This window comes from Pyrus communis, chromosome 12 (assembly GCF_963583255.1).
Source record: "Pyrus communis chromosome 12, drPyrComm1.1, whole genome shotgun sequence".
Taxonomy (NCBI): Eukaryota; Viridiplantae; Streptophyta; class Magnoliopsida; order Rosales; family Rosaceae; genus Pyrus; species Pyrus communis.
Window position 1 is genome coordinate 16,556,707 of NC_084814.1, and position 22,785 is coordinate 16,579,491.

Here is a 22,785-nt window from a genome sequence, read left to right on the forward strand (position 1 = left end):
AAAGCACTTTAATAACTGACGCCAAATGTGCTGTCAAGGAGAGACACGTGATAAGCTGAGTAGCAGAGGTCGGCAGGTGAAGGACTAATGACATGGAGAAATATCGGAGGAAAAAGGGGGCATAAAAGCTTAGTCGATCTAAAACAAGCTCATAAAGGTTAAGGCAAAAACTCAAAGAAACTAAAAATTAAGGGCCAAAAGAAAAGGATATACAAAAGCAAAGAAGAAGAGGAAGGAGTAGCTTGGGTTGGCAAGTAGGGGAGTCGTCACCGACCCCCACCAAAAAGTAAGAGTTGGCGGCAAAAAGGGGGCTTACAGTTTTTTGCTTTCCGCGAAGGTCGCCATTTGTTATAGGAATCAAATTAAAAATTATAACTCGTGATTAAGAATATTTACAATGTTAATGACATTAATATCCTTCTTTCTAAAAAAAGGATAGAAAATTATGACATTTTTGCCAATGGAATTATATAATTTTGCTAACCTATCTACCTTGTAAGATTGAGGGCAGATTCCATAGGAATCAGGACCAGCAGCAGCAACATTGATACCAATATTATGTGGGTCGCAGCATACTCACATCATGTGAGCTACCTGTGAAGATATTTTCAATATGTTTCAAATAAGGAGTAGTACGTCAACACAAGTGGATAAAAAATTTACTGTTGAATTTTCTTTCACTTAAATATTAACACATGCATATGTGCTTGTGCTATGAACGTACTGAAAAGTCTTTTCTAGCTGTGGGGCATGGTGGGGGATGTCTTAATGTCGCACCTTAGACATTAGTTTGTTAACTTGTCCGACAGTTTAAAGATCACAAATTTCTTCTTCACAATTTTACAATCCACACTTCTGAATTTTATTATTTTATTGTTTACCCATTTAGTACAACTTTTTTTTGTTTTTTTTTTTTGTCGAACAAAATTTTTTTGGGAAGTAAAAAAAAAAAGGACATTTTTTTAATCTTGGAACAACAATAAGATTTTCTAAATATGCACACATCATGCACAAAAATCAGACAGAAATAAGATTTTTTCTACACCTTAAAACGATCAAATTGCTCTCGTATATAAATGAGTTATTTCCTCCTATTTTCTAATTTCTCTCTCTCTCTCTCTCTCTCTCTCTCTCTCTCTCTCTCTAAAATTAATATTTATTGGATGTTCTTAGATTAGTGAAGGATAATGGAAAACTCAGTTGGAAGATTTGATTTAGTTGGATATTGTTAATGTTTGTTGATTGGCTCTTTTGGGAAATGAACACGTTTTTGTGCTTGCAGTTGCAGATTGGGGATTTCTTCTCTAATCATCATCTTCTTCACCAAATTCGAAAACCCAGTTGGAAGATTTGATTTATTTGAAGATTGTTTGTGTTTGCTGATTGACCCTTTTGGGAAATGAACACATTTCTGTGCTTGCAGTTGCAGATTGAGGATTTCTTCCTCAAACCATCATCTTTTTCCCAAATTCGAAATCCCATTTAGAACCCATCTGGCTCAAAACCAATCTGCAGTCCAAAAAAAATTTCAGATGTTGAAGAAAATCCATTATGAAAAACTAAAGACAACATTTTTCTGCTGCAATCTCTCTTTCTCCTCCACCTATAGTGGCTTATCGTAGCTAACAAATGATCTTCACCAAATTTGGTCAGCATGTAGCCCGATCCGAACGCAATTGCATGTCTCAATACTGACTACCTACCCCGACCGGGGCCGGAAAGGGCTAAATATAGCCCAAAGAATTATGGCCCTACACCGAGAAGTTGTAAGGGACTCTCTCAGTCAAGTTGATTTGGGGTTGTGTTCAATAACTGCCGTCCCATCCCTCATTACTGATGCATATTTTGCGCCTGTCTCTTTTCTATTCACCTTTTTTTCTTGTTTTCTTGAGCTGAACGCCTTCTCCCTCTAAGTTCAAAGAAAATCCCAAATTTGTTATCTGTATCAATACGTGCAACGACGTTGGTTTTGTAGTGGACGTGCATTGTGCAATTAACGGCGTTGAGGGTTGGTTATGTGGGGCCTAGATTCCGGAAATCCCTTAGAGAGATTTGTAGTTTACAAATCTTTGACCTGAACCTAGATTCTGGAAATCTCATTAAAAATCATCTATTTTGAGTGATATGCACACGACATGCTCACAGATTTGAGCCAACCAAAAAACCCAGAGTTCACATATTTCTCTTCGAAATTAGAAAAATAGCATCATCGCATGTGACGTCATATACACTACATGGACATCATATGTACAGTACATGCACATCATATGCACAAAACTAGAGATCGAGCAACGAGCTGCTTTTCGCATTAATAAGGAACTTTAATAGCAATCTATTGGTATAGTGGATACAATTAAAACATAATTGTTACGTATATAAGGTTAGAGTGGCAGTTTGAAAATTCTTGTTACGTATATCAACCACCGCTTAACCGTGCACGTGAAAAACATGATACTCGTTGTTGTTATTTGAGGGACACGCATGACCCTTAACGTCCTCTAAGCTTTTTCTTAATTTTATTTTTCGTCAAGGCCAACAAGGTTGTGATCATACTCACTAAATTTTGGGGCCTAACATACGTGCATTATAACTAGTGAACATCCCGCTTCTCATATTAAGTTGTAGCCATGCATACCACATGCACACTACGGAAAATTTTTCACAAATTTCTGCAATTGAACACTTGAACTAGAAATTGTTCCATCACATTTTTTTAGCACGTCGAAAAGTAAAGTTTATTCCACAACCCATAGGCCCCAACATGGAACACAAACCCTAATTTAACTCTTAAGTATTAATTCATCTTACAAACAACCCATTTATTCCATAAATGATTGATGTTGAAACTTGGAACTAAACACCCTACATTACTATGTCTGTCAGAGCTTCAGTCGCTGTAAAAAATGGAACTTTCCGGCTAAAACAGAAAATATAGTACAAAACTCAGCTCACTCTTCTCACCTCTCTCTCGCATCCCTTAGTTTGAAATCAGAGGTATGAGGTCACCTCAAAACCCAACTCACTCTTCTCACCTTTCTTTAGACTTCCTTCTCTTCGAAATCTGAGCTCAACCCAGAAACCCAGAGCTCACAAAGTTCTCTCCACATCCCTCTCTTCCAAATGGCTGGGTTGGCTTCGTGCTGCTGATTCTAGCATAGCTGAGTCAGCTCAGCGCGCTGGGCATGGCGAGAGAAGGAAGGCTAGGGTGGGCTGGGCCTTCCAGGCTTTAGGCGTTGGGCTCGGGCCCGTGCGCAGGAAGAGAGAAAGCGAGAGGGAAGCGCAGGGGCGCCTGCGCACTCTTGATGATTTGGGTCGTTGCCCCTTTTGGGCCGAGAGAGGTAAGAGAGAAAGGGCCTTAGGTCTGGTGCACTAAGTCTGTGGTGCAGCTAACTAGGCTGGGGCCTAACGCGCTGCTCCATGTATTTTTTTTTCTTTTCTTTTTTTTTGTTTTTTTTGAGCAATTGTTTAATAATTTTTTTCTTGCGTCTTTTGTAGAATTTTTCCAACCATATCTCCCTCAAGTCATAAGAATGATGAATATCTTTCACCATTGTATAACCAGGGTTATCAATATCTTCTGCCATTGTATCACCAAAGCGAGTCTTGAGGTAAAATACGTTATTTCAAAGCTGCTCACATCTCTTGCTTACACAATTTGCGAGTAGTTGGAAATGTTGTTTTCATTCTTCTTTTTCTTTAAATGATGAATATCTTCTGCCTTGTATCACCAGGGTTATCAATATCTTTTACCATTGTATCACTAGAGTGGGTCTTGAGGTAAGATACGTTCAAAGCTGCTCACATCTCTTGCTTCCGCAGTTTGCAAGTAGTGGGAAATGTTGTTTTCATTCTTCTTTTTCTTTAATTTATAGAGTATCGACAACCGAATAAAAGAACTAAAAATAAAAGAATGTCAAAAGTGGGATTTGAACCCACGCCCTTGTTAAATGCCCAGAGCTTGAGTCCGGTGCCTAAGACCACTCGACCATCCTGGCTTACGTGTGCAACTTCTCTCGAAACATTATTTAACAAAGTTAATATTAATTTTATTAATCCTACCTCGTTTCTGACACCTTCCATTAACCTTCTCCTCTTATTCGATGTATTTTTCAAGTATCCTTTGTTTTGGTGAACATTATAACATCCTTGTTATGCCTCTAAATTACTAGTCCTAATATTGTATGTTGTATACCATTGGGCTTGAGATATATCGACCAACAGTGTGGCTACAATGCCTCGTAGCTTACTAGCTTTAGCCTTTAAATCTCACCTTGTTCATTTCACGTTTGAACTAAATACAACGTGATATTGTAGATTTCTCTCTAACCGTGATAGGTTTCCCAAAGTTGGATAGGTTTCACAATTTTCACATAGGTCAATAGTGTCTTTATAAATCAATAGTCTATTCTACAGGCCAGTGGGGAAGAGAAATGAAAAATAAGAAGGAAAATGAAAACATCGGACAAGACAATCCAACAAAACTACGAGAGCCTGATTTGCTTTGCTATGCTTGCTTTCTTGAAGATCTTCGCCCAAACCAACATTTTCTCTTCATTTTTCTTTCTTTTCCCCTTTGTTATACATCTTACATATGAACAAGGTATGATGCTGATCCTCTCTCGACGCTGGACGGACTTGAATTCGACGCTCAACCTCTGCGACTTCACCACGTTAATTTAGTGGACTTCAACTGCATTCTGCTGAAATTTTCTTAACCAACACCATCACTTAAAGAAAGCTAGCAGCTACTCGTGTGACGGTCCTCTAACCTCCAAGGAAATGCAAACCACAAATCTGGATGCATGCTTCTGTAAAGATCGGATTGGCAACTGATGAATGAATCCCAAAGTACAATTCTTGTGATTATTTCATTAAATCTAAAAATACAAAGCCATTCCAAAGGCTGTGCAAGAGCATCGATGGTAATAGATTCCTTGACCGTGCAAATACAACGCCCATCACCACCCCAAGGAAAATAAGCGGTAGAATCCTCTGTACATTCCAATGTGCTAAAGCAAATACAACCGAGCTCACCAATACCGCAGACCACACGGGCATGTACTTGGTTAAGGAAGGCAGTAAGAAACCCCTGAAGAGTATCTCCTCCCACATGGGAGCACAGACTGAAACTACTACTGCATACATTGCCATAGCCACTGGATCGCGTGCCATAATTGATTGCTCAACACTTGATACCGTGACCGGGGTGGAAGGCAAAAGAGGGAGCAGACTGAGGTTGAACTGTGAGAGCTGATTGACAAGGGGAAACATTAGGCATCCAAGAGCAACATCCAACTGCCAGGTCCCTTTCAAGCTAAATTTAAACCAATCCGGAGGAAGAGGCCGAAAACGTGATAAGCAGCGACAAATTATCATAATTCCAACAAGACCTTCAGTTACATCAGTCACCAGGCTAAATAAGGCTTGTCCTCTATTCGTTAATGATTCCCTGCTGAAACCTGCCATGTGAGCTGCAAATGGAACCATCCAAGAACCTATGAAGCAGAAAGCAGCAACCCATAGTAGCATGACCTGCACCATTTATACATCAAATCAACTTTGCCAATAACAAAGGGAAACAGTCTCTTTCTTCATGAATTCCTGGTTATTAGACACCTTATCTTCATAACTTTTCTTTTTTATTCTTCCATAAAAACTTATCCTTTAAAAGTAGACGGTGGATGTGACAGCCTGGAATTCATGACTATTGCCTAGTTGCATTCAATTTGAAGTTCTACCATACATTATTGAAACACTTACCTGCAATATGGTCTCTGCTGACCACGGCACACTCCAACGACTCCCAATTGCTCTAGACACTGCATCTGCAGCCTGAAATTTATGCCCCCAGAAAAGGAAAAATGAGAACCTTGATGCAGCCATGGATATGTTTTCCAGATCAAAGCGATAATTGTGGTTACAGGATATTCCTGCCACATTTATAGGATTCAATCCTTGTGTGTGCGCGTGCATGTATCATTTATTTCGCTAAATCAGTTGAGCAACAAGGAAATTGGAATCAATATTTTAGTTTTTTCCCCGCATTTTTCTTGACAACCATTGAAGCATAACTGCAAAGTAAACGTAAGAGAATTTGTTGTCCTAATCATATACCCTATTATTGGTTCCAGTCCTTCTGGACATATATCCCATACAATCAACCTACCCTAGGTGTTTCGTTCACAAGGCCCACAAGGCGATTCGCTCACCAAAACTCACATACTGGAAGAACCATATAACTTATTCAGGTTTTCGGAACGGCTACTGCAAGTTATTACTGCCTAAAATTTCCATTAAACAACGTACGCTCAAAGTGTACAAACTTCTTCACTCAGCTTAGTATCTTCATATAAGTCAATTGCAAGTGTGAAAGTTAAAGAACTCCTTCTAAGTGATGTGGCGAATATTTCAATGATCTTGAACGCTACTACCTCGATAGCTTATACTTGATATAACACTACCACGTTATGTACATGGATCCATAATGCAGTTCGCCAACATGTCAGAAACTCAAATTCAACTTAACCGTTAATCCATAACAAGTTCATTAATATAGTCGAAAACAAAAAATCCCGGTGTTCTATAAGTTATTCACTATCCAGTTGCTTTACATACCACGCGAACAACCTGAGATTCTCAATGAATAAGCAAATAAAGCAAATACGACCTTGTAACCGGGAAAAGGAAAGAAATATGACCTCTCGGAGCGTTCCTCCCCAATCCCTTTTAACCACCTTAGAATCATCGAAGTCGGACTTGACTACTTCCTCGGGTACCAAGTGTTCAATATATTCCGGTTTCGGTGTTTCTGAAGAGAACTTCTCTTGCCTAAAACATGAAATTCTAGTCCACCTCTGCAGAGAAATAACCCAAAACACGGAAATGTAAACTTCCAGGTACAAATTTAACGGCATAATATAAAATTGGCCCCAAAATTTTCAATTTTTCTAACAACTACTTCCCTAAACAATCCGTACAGCTCAATTAAACAGTCAATAGAAAAAAGGTCCAAATTTTTTCAATTTTTCGTGCATTTTCCCCGCAACCAAACAGTGAACAAGCTGTAAATTATCAACAGGAAACATGAATTCCAGAACTGCTTACCGTATTATACGGTCTGGATTGAGATTCGAAGATCCTAAAACTCCGGGAAATTGGACGTAAAGCTCCGGGTCGGGTCGGAACCCTAGCTCTGGCGGCGGAGGAATGGAGGAAAGGGCGGTGGATAAGAGAGTGAGAGCAAGTGGAGCTCAACATGTTGTGAGCGAGTCCTTCAGACTTCAGAGCTCCGTATACCGTTGCATATCAGTCTGGATTGCGAAGGGGTTTGTTTGTTTGGCGGGTTTGAATCTCTGTTTGTTTGGATGTCGGGGTAGAGGAGTCTTGCCTAATTCAATTCCCTGATTCCCAGAAAAGAGACAAGGGGAATTGGATTTTTTTCTCTCTCTAGGAAAGAAATGGAGGAGAGAGAAAGAAAGAAAGTTTGGAACTTTGGTTGGTACCGCCCGGCTGTGGCTGCTGTAATCCATGGGTTTAAGAGGGGTGTTTGGATACAGGGATAAGAGTTACATTCCAATTCCCTGGAAATAAAATATGAGAAAAACTGACGAAAAGTTCAAGAAAAAAAGTAGTTTTAATGAAAAATGAGAAATAAAGGTGTAATGAATAGTATCATGAAATAATAAAAATATGGTTTTTCGTTAAAATTGAATAGTACCGAAAATGTTTCGTTAAATGGAATTAGGAAGTAAGAACACAATTTCCATTCCTCAACCGACTGTATCAGACTTTTAGTGGTTTGCTTTTGCTTACCCTAAAATAAGGGTGCTTTGATCTGGCTTGTCTCCTCTAAAACTTACACATAAATAATGTGGTATGAGTTTCACTCTCGTTCTTTTCTTCTTTCTCGATGATTTATTTTAAGATATAAATGAGTTGAAAGATGAAGAATGAGTGCAAATCTCTTAGGCCTCGTTTGGTGGGCATAATGAAATGAGTTATTTCTAATTAAATTGTAACCCAGCCAATGTTTGGTGAGAAAAAATTGTAACATGGGCTAGATTGGCGACAAATCCGAAATAAGGAAAATATGATGGTTTTATGTAACCCAACCACACACCTAGTTATGCAACTGACTCCTGTCAATTCAATCTTATCTCAAAGGTCCAATCTCATACAGCCCATCAAACGAACCCTTACGGTTCATTTGATCCATTTAAGCGTGTCCATTTTCAAGGGAAAGACTTGGGCGTCCCCGGTCGTATACAAGAATCCCCCCATATCCAGGGTTGTTAAAAATGTACCGACACAAGGCGTGCAAAATAAATATCCCTATCTTAAGTAGGTATAAACTTGATGAAAATTTTAATAAAGTAGGAATCAAAAGAAAAAACAAACTCAATGAATCTGTTTTGTAATGAATTCTGAATGACACAATGTGTATGAACAACTCTCCACTCTCAATCTCCCTTAAGCTGAAAAAAAAAAAAACAAAAACAAAGAAAATCCTATTGTAAACAAACATCGATTCGAATGAAATAGCAAAATCCGAAAATTCTATCATGCTCTGGGGTACGGGGGGAAATACAAAGAATGTGGCTTCAAATTTTGTGGGGGCAAAATTCAATTATTTTGGAACCACTTACACCAGACAACTTGACATGGACATGAAGTTAGGAACCTCCTCCACCCATGCTTTGTGCCAAGTGAGCACACATATCTTCCATACCAAGAATCTGAACTTATTCACACAAACCAAAAGTGCTTTTTGCTCTGGACAAAAGCAGGCACAATGGAAGTTTTGCTGCCAAAATATGCAACATCAGAAGATGTATTGCCGGAGGTTTGCGTTACACGATGTAGTTCATGCCCACCTTGATCAAACAAATATGAGGGATGTTCAGGGTAACAGCGGGAGAGCGGCAATTCTTGCGTAAGAAAGAGTAGGCAACATCGATAGCGCACTTCTTTAAGAACGATGAATTCCATTTCGCCTTTAAGTATGCCTGACCTATTACATATGCTACCCCGGCATGTTTTGCTTCCACAAGTTCCTGGAGCTGTTCCTTTAGGCGGGAGTCTTTGCATTTTGCATCCAGCAATCCAAACCGAGCCCGCCTCCAATAGTTGAGTTTTGGTGCTTCTTGCTCGTAGTTGGCCTGCAAGTTCTGCAGCGTGGGAGACTTGGCACTGCTCACAATCGCTGAAGAACTTGAACTGCTGCTTTCTCCAAGGCCAGAAGTTTGTGCCATAACCAACACCGTGCCAAACTTCCCAGATGTCTTCACAACTGCCATACGGCGGTCCACAGTGCCTTCAGGGGTTCCAGAACCTTCTGCTTCCATTTGGATGAACTCTGCTATGCTCATCACCACATCAATTTCAAAGTCGTCCCCATTTTTAAAGACATCTTTGTACCCATTCCGAACCATACAACGGTACATCCCAAAAGATTTGGGTCCAATACGGCCAACAAGATACCTTTCTTTTTGGGGAACATAAGGAACAGGAACAGTTTTAACACAAACGAAGACAATCACTTGGTAAAAAGCCGGTAGGTTGGTTAAGAAATGAGTAAATGATGCTGGAACTCCGGTAGACAATTCAGTGTAGATGAGGCCAATTCCAGGGACCCTAACAATGCCAAGACTAGGACCCAGCGTGAGCATCCACTTCATTGAAACCTTGTTATGCAAGTCATACAAATACTTCTTCTGCGTGCCATATTGCCAGACATACATAACTACCAAGAAGACAGCAGACAAAACCAGGGGAAGCCATGTACCTTTGAGGATTCTCACGCACAAAGATGAAAGGTAGACGGCTTCAACTGAACCGAAAAGTACACAAAATAAAAGGGAAAGCATGAAACTCTGATGCCAAACAAGGTCGATGACTAGCGATACCAACCACGTAGTTATGATTGTAACACCCAAAAATGCAATCCCTGATATTAGAAAAGCAGGATAAGCTTTCATTTACAAAAATAAAGAATAAACATGACATAGAAATTTATTGTTATTTTGACCATCACTTGACAAAAATTACGAGTCCTCGTACTTTAGCAATGGCACATATATGGCTCAGACATACTCGTCAATAAGAAGAATAATAATATCTTGTAATTTATTTTTTAGAGCAAAGATGACATACCATAAGCATTTGCTATACGAATTGTGTCTTGAAATCCAATTGTGACAGCCAGACTGATGATCATAAGAAACCAGTTCAACTCAGGGATGTATATCTGACCAGATATCCTTCTCTTTGTATGTACAACCTTGACGCGAGGGAAACATCGTATTGCCTGACACTGCTTGACAACTGAGAATGTGGAAGAGATAACAGGTTGACTGGCAACAATGGCAGCCAAAGGTGCAACCACAAGTACTGGCCACAATAAGGGAGCTACAGAAAAGACATGAGCATTCTTTAGGACAAAAATCAGCAGCTCTTAACTGAATAGTTCTTTAAAAATATATAATGCAATGCAACAATGCTCATCAATTTTCACAATGTCAAGTGTTAACGGGAGATGCAGGCTGTAAAGTATGCACGCCAGTGCATTCCTGAATCAACGAAAAAGCTCTAGAAGCTTACGTGGAACAGAAGCGAAAAAGCTCATAGATACTGCAGATAGATTTCTCGAAAGAAACGCAGCTTGTCCCATGTATTGAAGTATTAGGCATGGGTAAATCACAAAAGAAAATGCAACCTGCACATAGCAACATGTGTTAGTTTTCCCCTTGCCACCTAGGACTGCTGACGTAGAAACTAGTGGAGTAAGGTGACGCCAGCTGGATCAAATTCAATTGTAAGATTCACTTTTGAAAAGAAATTGTTTAAAGTAGAAATGGCTTCAATCAGATTATGAAACGAGCTAGCAACTGGTGAAGGTGTGAAATAATCTTTAAAGTCTAAAACAAAAAGTTCCAGGTCTCGAAAAGTTGTTTAAATCACGATTTGTCGGACAACAACCTGAAATGAGATGTATAGAATTTTTTAAAGGCGAGAGGTATGGAATTTAGAGATACTCCTGCAGGTTAAGGCCGCTTTTCAAAGCAAAAAAAAAAAAAAAAAAAGGAAAAAAAAAAGAGAATTGTATATATTACAAACAAACCATTAGTGCGTTTCTGCCATCAGATCATTCTCCATGTAAATTAGACCAGCATATACCAGTGTATATTTCTCCTAAAAACAAGTTTCGTAACTATTAACTGGAAAGTTCGATTTTATTGCAGAAACCCATTCAGCATATCAACCTACGAAAAAGAACTACACATCTAGACAATAAGTTTCACTTCTAACACCAGTGTTTTGTTGCCGTAATCTCAAGTCCTAAAACCTGTTCTTCACACCACAATGGAAAATCCCAAAGCAATGGGGCTCAAAGCTCTTATAAAATGCAAAAACAATTCAAAACAAAGAAAATGATATTGTTGCTCATTCCTGACTTCAATGGACAAACCCACAGCTTATCACGAACTGAAAGACCTAATTTTACCAATATTGGTAGTGCATACCCTTACTGGTGCTGTTCTGAAGTGGCCAAGATCCGCAAAGATGGCTTCAGTTCCTGCAATTCGACAAACACTGCACAATTATGAGGAGCAAAAGCTAAGGAACAAAAAGAAAAATGCAAGTGCTCTACTTACCAGTCACACATAAAAGTATTCCTCCAAGAGAAAGCCAGCCATCTTTTCCTGTCGTCTTAAAGAATATGTAAATGTAATAAGGAGAAAGAGCCTGATATACCCTTGGATTCCACTCGATGATATTGTAGATTCCAACAGCAGCAATTAACAGTAGCCAAAGGATCATAATTGGAGTGAAAATGAAGGCCAATTTGTGGATGCCACGGTGTTGCAAAACAAAAAGGGCAACCAATAAAATACAGGCAATAAGAACCACCACACCTGGTTGTGTAGAAGAGTTTGTAGCTAAAATGGCATGAGATAAAGTGAGGTAAATTTCAGAAGTGAAGAAAATTTTAACGTGGAAAATAACGCTCACCACTATGCAAATTCGTTGCTTGAAATTGTAGCCCCTCCACAGATGCAAAAACTGCAAATGACCAAACACTTTTTAGCAGAGGTTGTAAAAGAAATATGCGCGAACATAGAAATCAATCATTACAGTCCCACCTGAACATTTAAAGGATCAATGAGGTCAGACAAAGTAATCTTACTTGATATTGCAGGAGTGAGGATACCAACACAAATCACCATGGAAGCTCCAAATAATACTACAAGAAGTAGACAGGTTTTTGAACTTTTATGTCTCTCGATAAACCTTTTCAATGGAGAAGTGGGCCTGTTCGTATTGGAACAACCAGGGTAGCGGTATGTGGAGATCTCCTCATCAGATGCCTGATAATTAGGCAGCAAACAGAATTTCGCATTTCTGCAAAGGAGCGCATATAATGCAATAACACCGCCTGCAAATGACAACACAGCGATAAATCAACGAAGCAAGCAAAAGGTTGTGCAAACAGTGAGGACAAGTGCATCAGCTCTTTACCTTGACCATTGTCGTCGGCGCTCAACATGACAAGGACATACTTTAGCAAAGATATAAGAGTAAGAGTCCAAAAAATCACTGAAAACACCCCAAATATCGCATCGTCGGTTTGATAATTGAGCAATCCTCCAGAAAATGCACATTTATAAACATAAAGAGGGGGAATGCTCAAAGCACCGAAAAGCAAACCAAAACTCTTATACAAGAAAAGGGCATTTTCCCTACATTGACCTCTTCTGTTAACCTGTTTAAACAACACAAACAAAGTGCTTAAATTCTCAATCTTTTTAAGCTAAACACCAAACATTTAACTAATTAAACAAAATCAATTACTCTATTCAAGGCAACCCCAAATTTCTAACCTTTTTTTCATTTGTTTTCGATTTCAGTTTAACTAAACTAAATTATTTTGGAATTTAATGAAACATGACAAAATTATGAACTTTAGCATAAACTAACGAATGGGCGGGATTCAAACAAATTTCTTGCACTTTCTGGGTGATTTTTCTCGAGAAACAAACAGAAAAGTGAAGGATTTTACCATGGCCAGCCGGGGACGGATCTCTGTGCCCTCCTTGCCGCTTGAATCTTCAAGAAAATGATTAGAAAATCGAAACCACAGAAATTTTTGAGAAAAATTAAAAGACGGAATCGAGTTCGAAAGAGTCGAACGTTGTATCAGAGATCCAAATCTGGCGGGGTCTCCTTTGCGGCCGGGATTTTCTCGGTGTGTTTCAGTTTTTCTGTTTCGGTGGGCCCTCCCAAAGGTCCAGAGCAATGGATGTCGGCTTTTGATAAAACGTGTGTTTTTTATTGGGGTGCCAAAAGTGTAATTGCGGATTCATCCCTTGGAATTTTACGAAGTAACATATTTCACAGAAAATTAAGGATATTCTTATCCATTCGTCCATTTTTACTTCTCATTTCTAATACTTTTTTTTTTTTAATTTTCGACAGTCAAATTAAATAAATTAAAAAAGATTAATAGCAAAAAATTAGTAAAGATGTGTGGAATGTAAAATGGGTGTGAAACACTATCCAAAATTAATTAAGTATCCTTGTGTGGCAAGTATGAAAAAGGCATCGGCAAAGCCACTAAAGGACAAAAGTAGTTTCAGGCCCATTCGGACCACTTTGTGTGAAACTTCTAGTGACCTCAAGTGTGAAGTTGTAGAACTGCGAGACATGAGGAATAAGATGATTTGTTCTCGTGAAGTTGAGTCAAACGATATCATGTTTTATATTTTTCTAACAATTTGTTTCTTTTGTCTTTGTGGTTTTGTAAAACTGAGGAATGGATTTTAAAATCGACTTTAATGTTATTTCTAAAGCAACCTAATCAACTATTATTTGCAATCCTCCTCTTTGCCCTTCTTTACCTGCCAAACGATTCAAACCCAATTTTGTGAAAATTACTTAAATTGCTGGTGTTATCGGTTCAAAACCATAACCAAATAATGTTCACAGCTTTCCCCATTTCCAAAATATACCCAAATTTTTATATCCTAATCCAATCCAATCCATTCAGACAGTTATCAATAGTTATCGGGTTTAACAGTTAGAATTACCATCCCTATCAACCCTATCTGGTTTTTCCATTTCTTTCTTTATGCCTTGCATTGCTTGTTGAATGTTAATTTCATTTCTTGTCCAACAAAATTAATGGAGTTAAAACATTAAATGCTGAAAAAACCAGAAGAAATCTTCATCCATATATAAATAGCTTTCCTTGAACAGTTGTTGAAGGCAAAAAAAAATGTAGGCAAAATCCAAATCATTACATTTCTAGCTTCAACTGCTTTGATATTGCCCTATTGATAGTGTGGCTTAAGAGCAAACCAACATTTCAGTTGCAAGGATAGTGTGGCTCACGAGCAAACCAACATTTCAGTTACAAGGTAAAAAAACCGTGAAACAGAAAGGAAAAATAGGGAGGATTACATAACTTGGGAGTTGGGGTTAGAGAACCCGCATTTGCTCTTACACTGCACCGCATAAATTGCCAGAAAGGAGAAATCTCCCCTGCAAACAGCAGAAGTATTATCCTGCCGAAGGGCAGGCCAAGGACTTGCAATCCCAAACAGCTAAACTGAGATTGTAAGTGGTACATATCTCAAGGTGTATCAGGAACCCGCAAAATTAAGAAAACTGGTTAAGCCAGCCCAGCAAAACATTCAAACTGTGTTTAATTTATTTTCTTCGTCTATTTGTGACCAACTCAGGATTGCCCTTCCTCATCATGGCTGCAAATTCATCGTAGTTAATCCTTCCATCCTGCAAATAATTTCGGAATTCATTAACTGCGACAGAAACACTCTGGAAGAAACATCAAGGCTTCAAAAACACTCAAGACATAAACAGTCAGTTTGTTAGTATGGTGCGATGGTGTAACTATGAGATGATAAGGTGCATTCAGTAACATGATTTCTTTTCCCCATTCAAATTCACAGAGACTGCCTGATTTAATGATTCGGTTCAAAACACGGGAATTATTATATTGCCCCTGTCCCAGCATATGGCCATTACAGTTTTGGTATCAGGATGTCAACTGCAATTTTGTGGTTAAAATCAACACTGTAAGCAAAGTCGTCTTCTCAACATGATATTCACTATAATATTGAGGAACAGTCACTATAATATTGAGGAACAGTTGAACCTTAACAGTTGAACCTTAATCCTATAGGCCTCATTTGTTACTTTGTTAGAGAGCATTGGCTTGGATGGGACTATTCACTATATTGAAGGCATTTTGAAAGAAGAAATGGATGACAACTTTCTTATTTTGTCCAAGTTGAAGGCTACTCATGAAGAAAAAGCGTCCCTTTTAACCCTACAATTTTTGTGGGGATTATTAGTTAGGATAGCTTTTCTTCATGAGTAACCTTCTTGGACAAAACATGGAAGTTCTCATCATTTCTTCCTTCAAACTGCGTTCAATATAGTGAATAGTCCTATCCTCTAACAAACGAGGCCTTAGTGACATATCTTCCTTGATGTAAATTTGTTAATCTCCCCTATGTGGTAAATAGGAGGAAAATATCAATATTAAAAACACACACACACGTAGAGAGAGCGAAGAAAATACATATCAAGATAAAGATATATATATATATATATATGTTAAGACAAAAGATTAGGCACGTACACGGTCCGTGTCAACTTCTGCAATGATTTCCTTAATTGTTTTCTCATCGCCCATATTATACTTCTTAAGTGCTTGCTCCAATTCTTCCATCGTGATGTACCTAAAATGAGAAGAGGTCAAAACATAATTTTAAAAAGTGACAGTTTGATATACAATTGAAAATGGGGTAAAACACAGCTATAACTATGTTACTGACAATAAACTGTTACCCGCTCTTGTCTTTGTCAAAATATTCAAAGGCTGTGTATAAATGGTCCTCTCTTTCCATTCTATTCATGTGCATAGTAGCGGTTATAAACTCGATGTAGTCAATCGTTCCATTTCCATCCACATCAGCCTGAAAATGAAACCAGAGTTTTTCAACTATGTAGGATCAGGGAATAGGTCATCCAATTGAAGAATTACACATCAACTATCTGAACAAGCCACACAACTAACCGATGTAGACTTATAGGTTAACAAAGACTGAAGCACTTGGAAATTTGGAACAAAAGCTCGTTTAAAATTAACGAAATGGATGGGTATATGTGAAGAGAATGATGTTTCGAAAATAGTTTTGAAGTCTTATTTTCTCTCCTCATTCACTTTCCTCCACAAATGGAGAGATTGGAGGGGAAAGTGACATTCAGATCTTGTTTATTTTTAACTACTTCAAAATGTCCTCAACTAATGTTTCCTCTCTACTTTTATCGGTACGAGTAAGAGAAATCAAAAGTCTCTTCTCTTCATATTTTTTTTTTTTTTTTTTTTTTTTGGGTTTTTCATATCTTTTGTTTCTCTTCTCTCTTAATGACGAAATTACCAAAAACACTGGAATCATGAAGTTCACGTTGGACTAACAGTAAGAAGACTCGAGATATTACCGCTTCCATCAACTGTCTCACTTCTGACTCAGAGAGCTTGGTACCAAGTTTTGGAAGGCCAGCTTTTAACTCTTCATATGTAATTGTTCCACTGTTATCTGTGTCCATGGATTTGAACATTTCCTTCAAGCCTATGATTTCCTCTTCAGAAAGATTTTCTGCAATTACCTGCAAGAAAGAAATAAAGCACAACTTTATTAAATGTTTGGTCATGAAACAAGCATGCATGAGGATACTGACAAATTTCTAGTCTCATGACATGGGCTGGACCAGCAGCATCCCCAAGCCCAGGATTCATTTCCACCAGCCTCATTCCAGTGCACAAAGAGGATGCTAACGATGTTGATAAAAGATGCTCTTACCTTCAATGCTACTTTCTTGAGTTTGTTCATTGCCCTGAACTGTTTCATTCTAGATAGAACGGCAATATCAAGAGGTTTATCAGATGCATCACCATCTTCTCGCATCCATGGATGGCCTGCATTGTGTTTTGAGTGGTTCAGAAACTGTAGCTAAGAAAAAGCCTCAACGCATGGAGGATGTTTAACACAGGAAGCACAAAAATCTAATGGTAGGAACTAGCAAATATAATAAGTCAAACTACAGAGCTAGCAAAGATAATTATGAAACTACACCTAACTATTCAGAATAATTACTCAACACCATATCCATTGAGCTTCTTCATACTGTTCTCTTGATCCTCCTGATAAACCATATGGCTAGCCAGTCCGCTTAGATGGAATTGTACCAGGAGCATCCTCCATAACATTCACCGTTTAATTTGTTAACATGATGCCAACAAGGAGATGATACTATGTCATCATTCCTCGAGCACAATCACAACTACACGTTATCCAAAATCATGCCCGCTTCTACGTAGAGAAAGTAGGCATAAATGTTCTCAACAATTCTATTTTTATAATTGTTGGTTTTTGGGGATGAGGGTAGGTAGGGTTGCGAGAGGGAAGGGTGTGGGAAAGTGAATCATCAACAGTTATAGATACACTAAAACCAAAAAACGAAAAAAAATTAAAATAGAAAGCATGCAATATTTAAAGTATTCCATGTCTAGGAATATGTCATTGTGAAACTTACTTAGGACGTCAGCTGCAGTAAGTCGTTCCTTAGGATCAGCTCGGAGCATTTTCTTCACAAGATCTTTGGCACTGCTGGATATGGAAGGCCAAGGGTCAGATGCGAAGTCAAGATGTCCCCGAAGGATTGCGTCAAAGATACCTTGTTCATTCTCTGCGCATAAAATACAATTTAGAAAAGTGAAACTGATGACCCCTTTACGTGGCAACTTGTACTAAAGTGATAAACTGAAAATGGGTGATATCCTAAAATTCTAGCTGCTTCTGAGTGTTGACTTAATGCATACTACAAGTCAATTCACTTGTTAGAGCGGAAGTAAAGTATTTATACATTACTTGGTTTAAGAAAAAAGGCTTCGACTTATCAGAATTGGATGGAAAAATAAAGCTAATATGGTAGGGGCTCATCATGAGATTTTCCGGTATCAACGGAGAAACAAATGACACATTCATGAAGGAATACTTAGAATTCTGCATTTCTACTCACTAATAGAAACCACTGCATGGCAGTTGTTAAAGAAAATAAAAATCTCTGAATACAGTTACTCTTAAGGAAGAAGAGCCATACCTCCCCAGAATGGTGGTACCCCACAAAGTAGAATGTATAGTATCACCCCTGCACTCCAAATATCAGCCTCAGCTCCATAACGACGACGTAGCACTTCAGGAGCAACATAATATGCACTTCCCACAAGATCCTTAAATACATCTCCTGCATAAAAAATGAACTGTAAAGTCCTATGGTATGATAACAATGAAGGCGAGGAACAAGTTTCCAAATTCAAAATACAAGCAACATGGAAGGTTGACAGAAGACCCAAAACAATCAAAATACCGAGAAATAGGAGTAAGGACACTCGGGCAAAGTGGCAACCATAACATGCTTGTTAGTTATTCATGGTTTACAAGCAGAGTAGGATTGTGCGCTCTTTTGGTGCAATGACCACCAGAACAAAATGCTTGCCTCCCAACAATAAATTGATATCCCCACAAGCATTTGGGGTTCACCCAATCCTGACGGACAATAACCGGAAACAAGTAACATATAACTCACGAGGGTAGGTGATGGGGGTTTAAACCCTTCAATTCCTAGTAATTTCCTCACAAGTTGTCAGCTTCAGCTCAATTTCATCACCCAAATTAACGCAAATGCTAATCTTCGAAAACCGATAGCTTTACCAATTAAAGCAAACACATTGCTTGTTTCAGCTTTCAAGATTGGGGGTTTTATATAACAGATGTTAAAATATACTGCAACAAAACTACACATGATATTCACACCCTCAAAGTTGAGCTCACCTGGCTTAAAAAACACCGAAAGCCCGAAATCGGTGGCCTTGAGCGGCGAGTCCTCGTCCTTGCTCAAGAGCAAGAAGTTCTCCGGCTTCAAATCCCGATGCATAACCCCCATCGAGTGACAGTAGTGGACCACGGTGACGATCTGGCGGCAGAGATTGGCCGCAGCTCGCTCGGAGTAATGCCCTTTGGCAATGATCCGATCGAAGAGCTCGCCGCCGGCGCAGAGCTCCATGACGAGGTTCACGGAGTGTCGGTCCTCGTAAGCTCCCTTGAGCTCGACGATGTTGCGGTGGCCGGTGAGGTGGTGCATGATCTGGACCTCGCGGCGGACGTCCTCCACGTCGTCTTGGTTGGTGAGCTTGCGGGTGGCGATGGATTTGCAGGCGAACAGCTGCTTGGTCTGCTTATCGGTGACGAGGTAGGTGACGCCGAATTGGCCGCGGCCGAGCTCGCGGCCGAAGGTGTAGGTGGACCGGACGTCTTCCATGGGCCGGCCGAGGACCCGGCCGAGGGGAGCGGTGCTGGAAGCGGAGGTGGTGGTTGGGGGTGTGTGATGTTTGGGTTTGGGTGGGGCGGGGGCATTGGGAGGGAGGATGCGGACGGCACCGTTTGATGGGTGGTGGTGGTGGTCGGCCGGGTCTTGGGCGGAGGAGGGGAGAGTGCCGCTGCTGCAGTTGTTGCCCATTTTTTTTGGTCAATTGGGGGTCAACGATTTTTTTGGAAGATTTAGGGATGTTAGGACAGGGAAATGGTCGACGGTGGGTCGTCGTCAATGTGGACGGCGTTTTGGGTGGCGGAGTATACAGAGTGGGGTTGTTGTGCGAGTCAATCGACAATAATGGACTTCTAGAGGGGTATTGAGTTGACCTTGGTTAAAGGGTTTCTATTTTTATTTGAAAAATAAAAATAAAAATTAGATTGCAAGTTGGTTTGGAAATTATGATTCATAACGTCAAAATTTTACGTTGGAACACGCCTATATCGTATCCAACTGAAATTTTGAACTCCAAAGAATTAACTTGTACGTTAACCTTGCAAGTCGTAAAATCATTGTATAGGTACCATGAGGAAAAAATCGCCCCATTCTCTAATGATTTTGTAGTCGTCAATAAAAAAGTACTATTTTAAATCACTTCCAACAAATGTTAAATTTTTGTTTAAATTAGATTATGCATTATGGATCATGTTACACTTTATGTGTATTAGGTCATGCATAACAATTTAATCATGAATGCTGTGGAGTGGTTTGAATTAAATTTGCCATCTGCTAATTGTTAGCGTATCTGAATTATCATATGCATCTACTTGGGGTGATGGTGGGAGGTGGTCCATTGATTTGCATCTCCAGCAATCCCGTGGCCCCTGCACATGGGAGTAGAGAATGGTTAGGATCCTAATTTCAATCACATGGGTATCCATAGTTGAGAATGAGTCCTACATGAATGGGAATAGAACTTTGTATGGGTTTATAAGAGGTTTGACTACTTCCCATATAACCAATTGGTTTTATGGTGGAACTCCAACATTCTTCATAGTATCAGAACAGGTTGTCCTACGTGTGAAGTCAAACGGCCACATGCATTCCACGTCATCATGTTATGTCGTTCATGTGTTAGGCTTGAAAATTCATCACATGTGAATGGGCGCTTTGAGAATGAGCCACACATTGATGGGAGGAGGGACCTTGCATATGTTTATAAGAAATTGGGCTACTCCTCATATTACCAATTGGTTTTATGATGAAATTCTAACTTTCTTCGTCGAGTTCCACCGTGTGTTGGGTTTATTTTCCAACACAATTGATATTTGCGTGTAATATTATGACAACATATATACGAAAATGTTCTCGTTTTGATTCTATGCATCATATTATAATTAGATTATAGATTTGAATTAGTAATTAATACTCCGATGTAATATTTGCTAGGTATGTGATAAATGATACGATTTAGTATGTATGATAATAAGAAAACATGCCATGATTAATTAGTAGTATTTCTTTACAATTTGGCATACCAAAATTTACTAATTTAGTTAAGAAAATCAAATACACGTTAAAGTTGGGAGAAAATAAACAAAAGAAGTGAACCTTTTGAGTACAAAACAGCGCTGGAATCTGCATGATCTCAAACTCCACATGCACACAGGGAAGAAGATCCATTTTCAATGAAAATATTTGAAGCAAGCAAACTGAGCATTTGTCATGTGTGACGCTCATGTCATTTTCTGGACACAAAACATGAAGGCGTTACGTGACAAATCATGGGTTTGAAAAGTATAGTGCATGTCCTAATATGCCAACTTGAAGAAGTACCAACTGACCATGTAAATATATAAGGCCATTTCACACCAAATGAGAGCCAGATGATTCTCTTTAGCCCTATATAGCCTTTCAAGAAATTATATTTTAATGAATAGTGTAATACTATATTTCATACCATCTCCAACCGAAGGGGTCAAAGGGTCATAGGCCAAATATAGCCATGTGACAAAAAATAATCTCCAACCGAGGGTGTCAAAAGTGTCACATCCCGGCCCGGGCCCCCACCACATCCCGGGCTCGACTCCACCGTAACACGATATTGTCTGCTTTGGGCCCCGATCATGCCATCACGGTTTTGTTTCTAGGAACTCACACGACCATAACACGATATTGTCCGCTTTAGGCCCCGACCATGCCATCACGGTTTTGTTTCTAGGAACTCACACGAGAACTTCTCAGTGGGTCACCCATCATGGGATTGCTCTTGCGCGAACTCGCTTAAATTCAGAGTTCCAACGAAACCCGAAGCCAGTGAGCTCCCAAAAGGCCTCGTGCTATGTAGAGATGGGAATATACATATAAGGCTTATAGGATCCACTCCCCTAGACGATGTGGGATGTTACAATCCACCCCCCCCCTTAGGGGCCCAACGTCCACATCGGCACATTACCAACCAGGGATTGGTTCTGATACCAAATTGTCACATCTCGGCCTGAGCCCCCATCATATCCCGAGCTCGACTCCACCGTAGCACGATATTATCTGCTTTGGGCCCCGACCACGCCCTCAAGATTTTGTTTCTGGGAACTCACACAAGAACTTCCCACTGGGTCACCCATCCTGGGATTGCTCTTGCGCGAACTCACTTAACTTCGGAGTTCCGACAGAACCCAAAGCCAGTGAGCTCCCAAAAGGCATTGTGCTGTGTAGAGATGGGAATATACATATAAGGCTTACAGGATCCACTTCCCTGGACGATGTGGGATGTTACACAAAGACCATAGGCCAAACATAATTTATTATTTTAATTGAATTAATATAGTTAATTGAATTAAACTATCATATTAAAATAATGTTTTTCGAACATATTGGAATATTATTGAAAGAGGTGGTCATTTGAAAATTATTGAAAAAATTAAAGGAAAAATTATTGGAAAAGAATATAATGTGAAGAATTGAAATAAAATGGGGTAAGATAGTATGGAATGGTGAAAAGTAAATAATTAGAAATTTTTTATAAAAAATAAATAAAAATTTGTCCAAAAAAAAGAAAGTAGGTTGGGCTCATCTGGCTGGCTGAAGATGGCCAGTTGGTTCGCCTAATTGGCTGGTTTTGGCCTGATGGGGTCCACAAGCGCTTTGGTCTAGCCCTTGGTTGGAGATGTTTTCGTGTCATTTCGAACTATTTTTAGCCCTATAGCCCTCTGGCCAGATCGTTTGGAGATGGCCTAAGAGTAACTCCACCCCCTAAAAAAATACGCCAGCATCTAGCCTATTTAGCCCACTCAGTGAACAGTGATATACCCAATGAACAGTAATTGGCCAAAAGCATCTCCACCTCTAAAAAATGCATTGGCACAAAGTCTAAAAAATGTGCTGGCA

General features: G+C 39.3%; 3 protein-coding genes across 4 annotated transcripts; all 3 read right to left on the reverse strand.

Annotated features, from left to right (window-relative positions):
- Positions 1-4,338: 4,338 nt before the first annotated feature.
- On the reverse strand, positions 4,339-7,491 carry LOC137711332 (uncharacterized). The gene is made up of 4 exons (XM_068450562.1): positions 7,105-7,491; positions 6,699-6,854; positions 5,761-5,832; positions 4,339-5,532 (listed from the first exon to the last, which is right to left on the reverse strand). Exons 1-4 carry the CDS (start codon positions 7,255-7,257, stop codon positions 4,864-4,866), a joined length of 1,050 nt encoding a protein of 349 aa, XP_068306663.1. The 5' UTR covers positions 7,258-7,491; the 3' UTR covers positions 4,339-4,863.
- A 1,042-nt stretch (positions 7,492-8,533) lies between these two features.
- Positions 8,534-13,314, reverse strand: LOC137710891 (potassium transporter 3-like). 2 transcript variants are annotated; one of them, XM_068450047.1, is made up of 9 exons: positions 13,061-13,314; positions 12,520-12,763; positions 12,188-12,436; positions 12,013-12,063; positions 11,655-11,939; positions 11,523-11,575; positions 10,600-10,714; positions 10,153-10,407; positions 8,534-9,946 (listed from the first exon to the last, which is right to left on the reverse strand). In XM_068450047.1, the coding sequence occupies exons 1-9, from the start codon at positions 13,061-13,063 to the stop codon at positions 8,850-8,852; spliced, it is 2,352 nt and encodes a 783-aa protein (XP_068306148.1). In that variant the 5' UTR covers positions 13,064-13,314; the 3' UTR covers positions 8,534-8,849. The 2 variants fall into 2 exon arrangements, with proteins under 2 accessions (XP_068306148.1, XP_068306149.1); XM_068450048.1 differs by having other exon boundaries at positions 11,655-11,915; positions 13,061-13,304.
- Positions 13,315-14,203: 889 nt separating this feature from the next.
- On the reverse strand, positions 14,204-19,787 carry LOC137710717 (calcium-dependent protein kinase 1-like). The gene is made up of 8 exons (XM_068449825.1): positions 18,921-19,787; positions 18,190-18,333; positions 17,623-17,775; positions 16,890-17,005; positions 16,528-16,695; positions 15,874-16,001; positions 15,665-15,764; positions 14,204-14,793 (listed from the first exon to the last, which is right to left on the reverse strand). Exons 1-8 carry the CDS (start codon positions 19,603-19,605, stop codon positions 14,710-14,712), a joined length of 1,578 nt encoding a protein of 525 aa, XP_068305926.1. The 5' UTR covers positions 19,606-19,787; the 3' UTR covers positions 14,204-14,709.
- Positions 19,788-22,785: the final 2,998 nt, after the last annotated feature.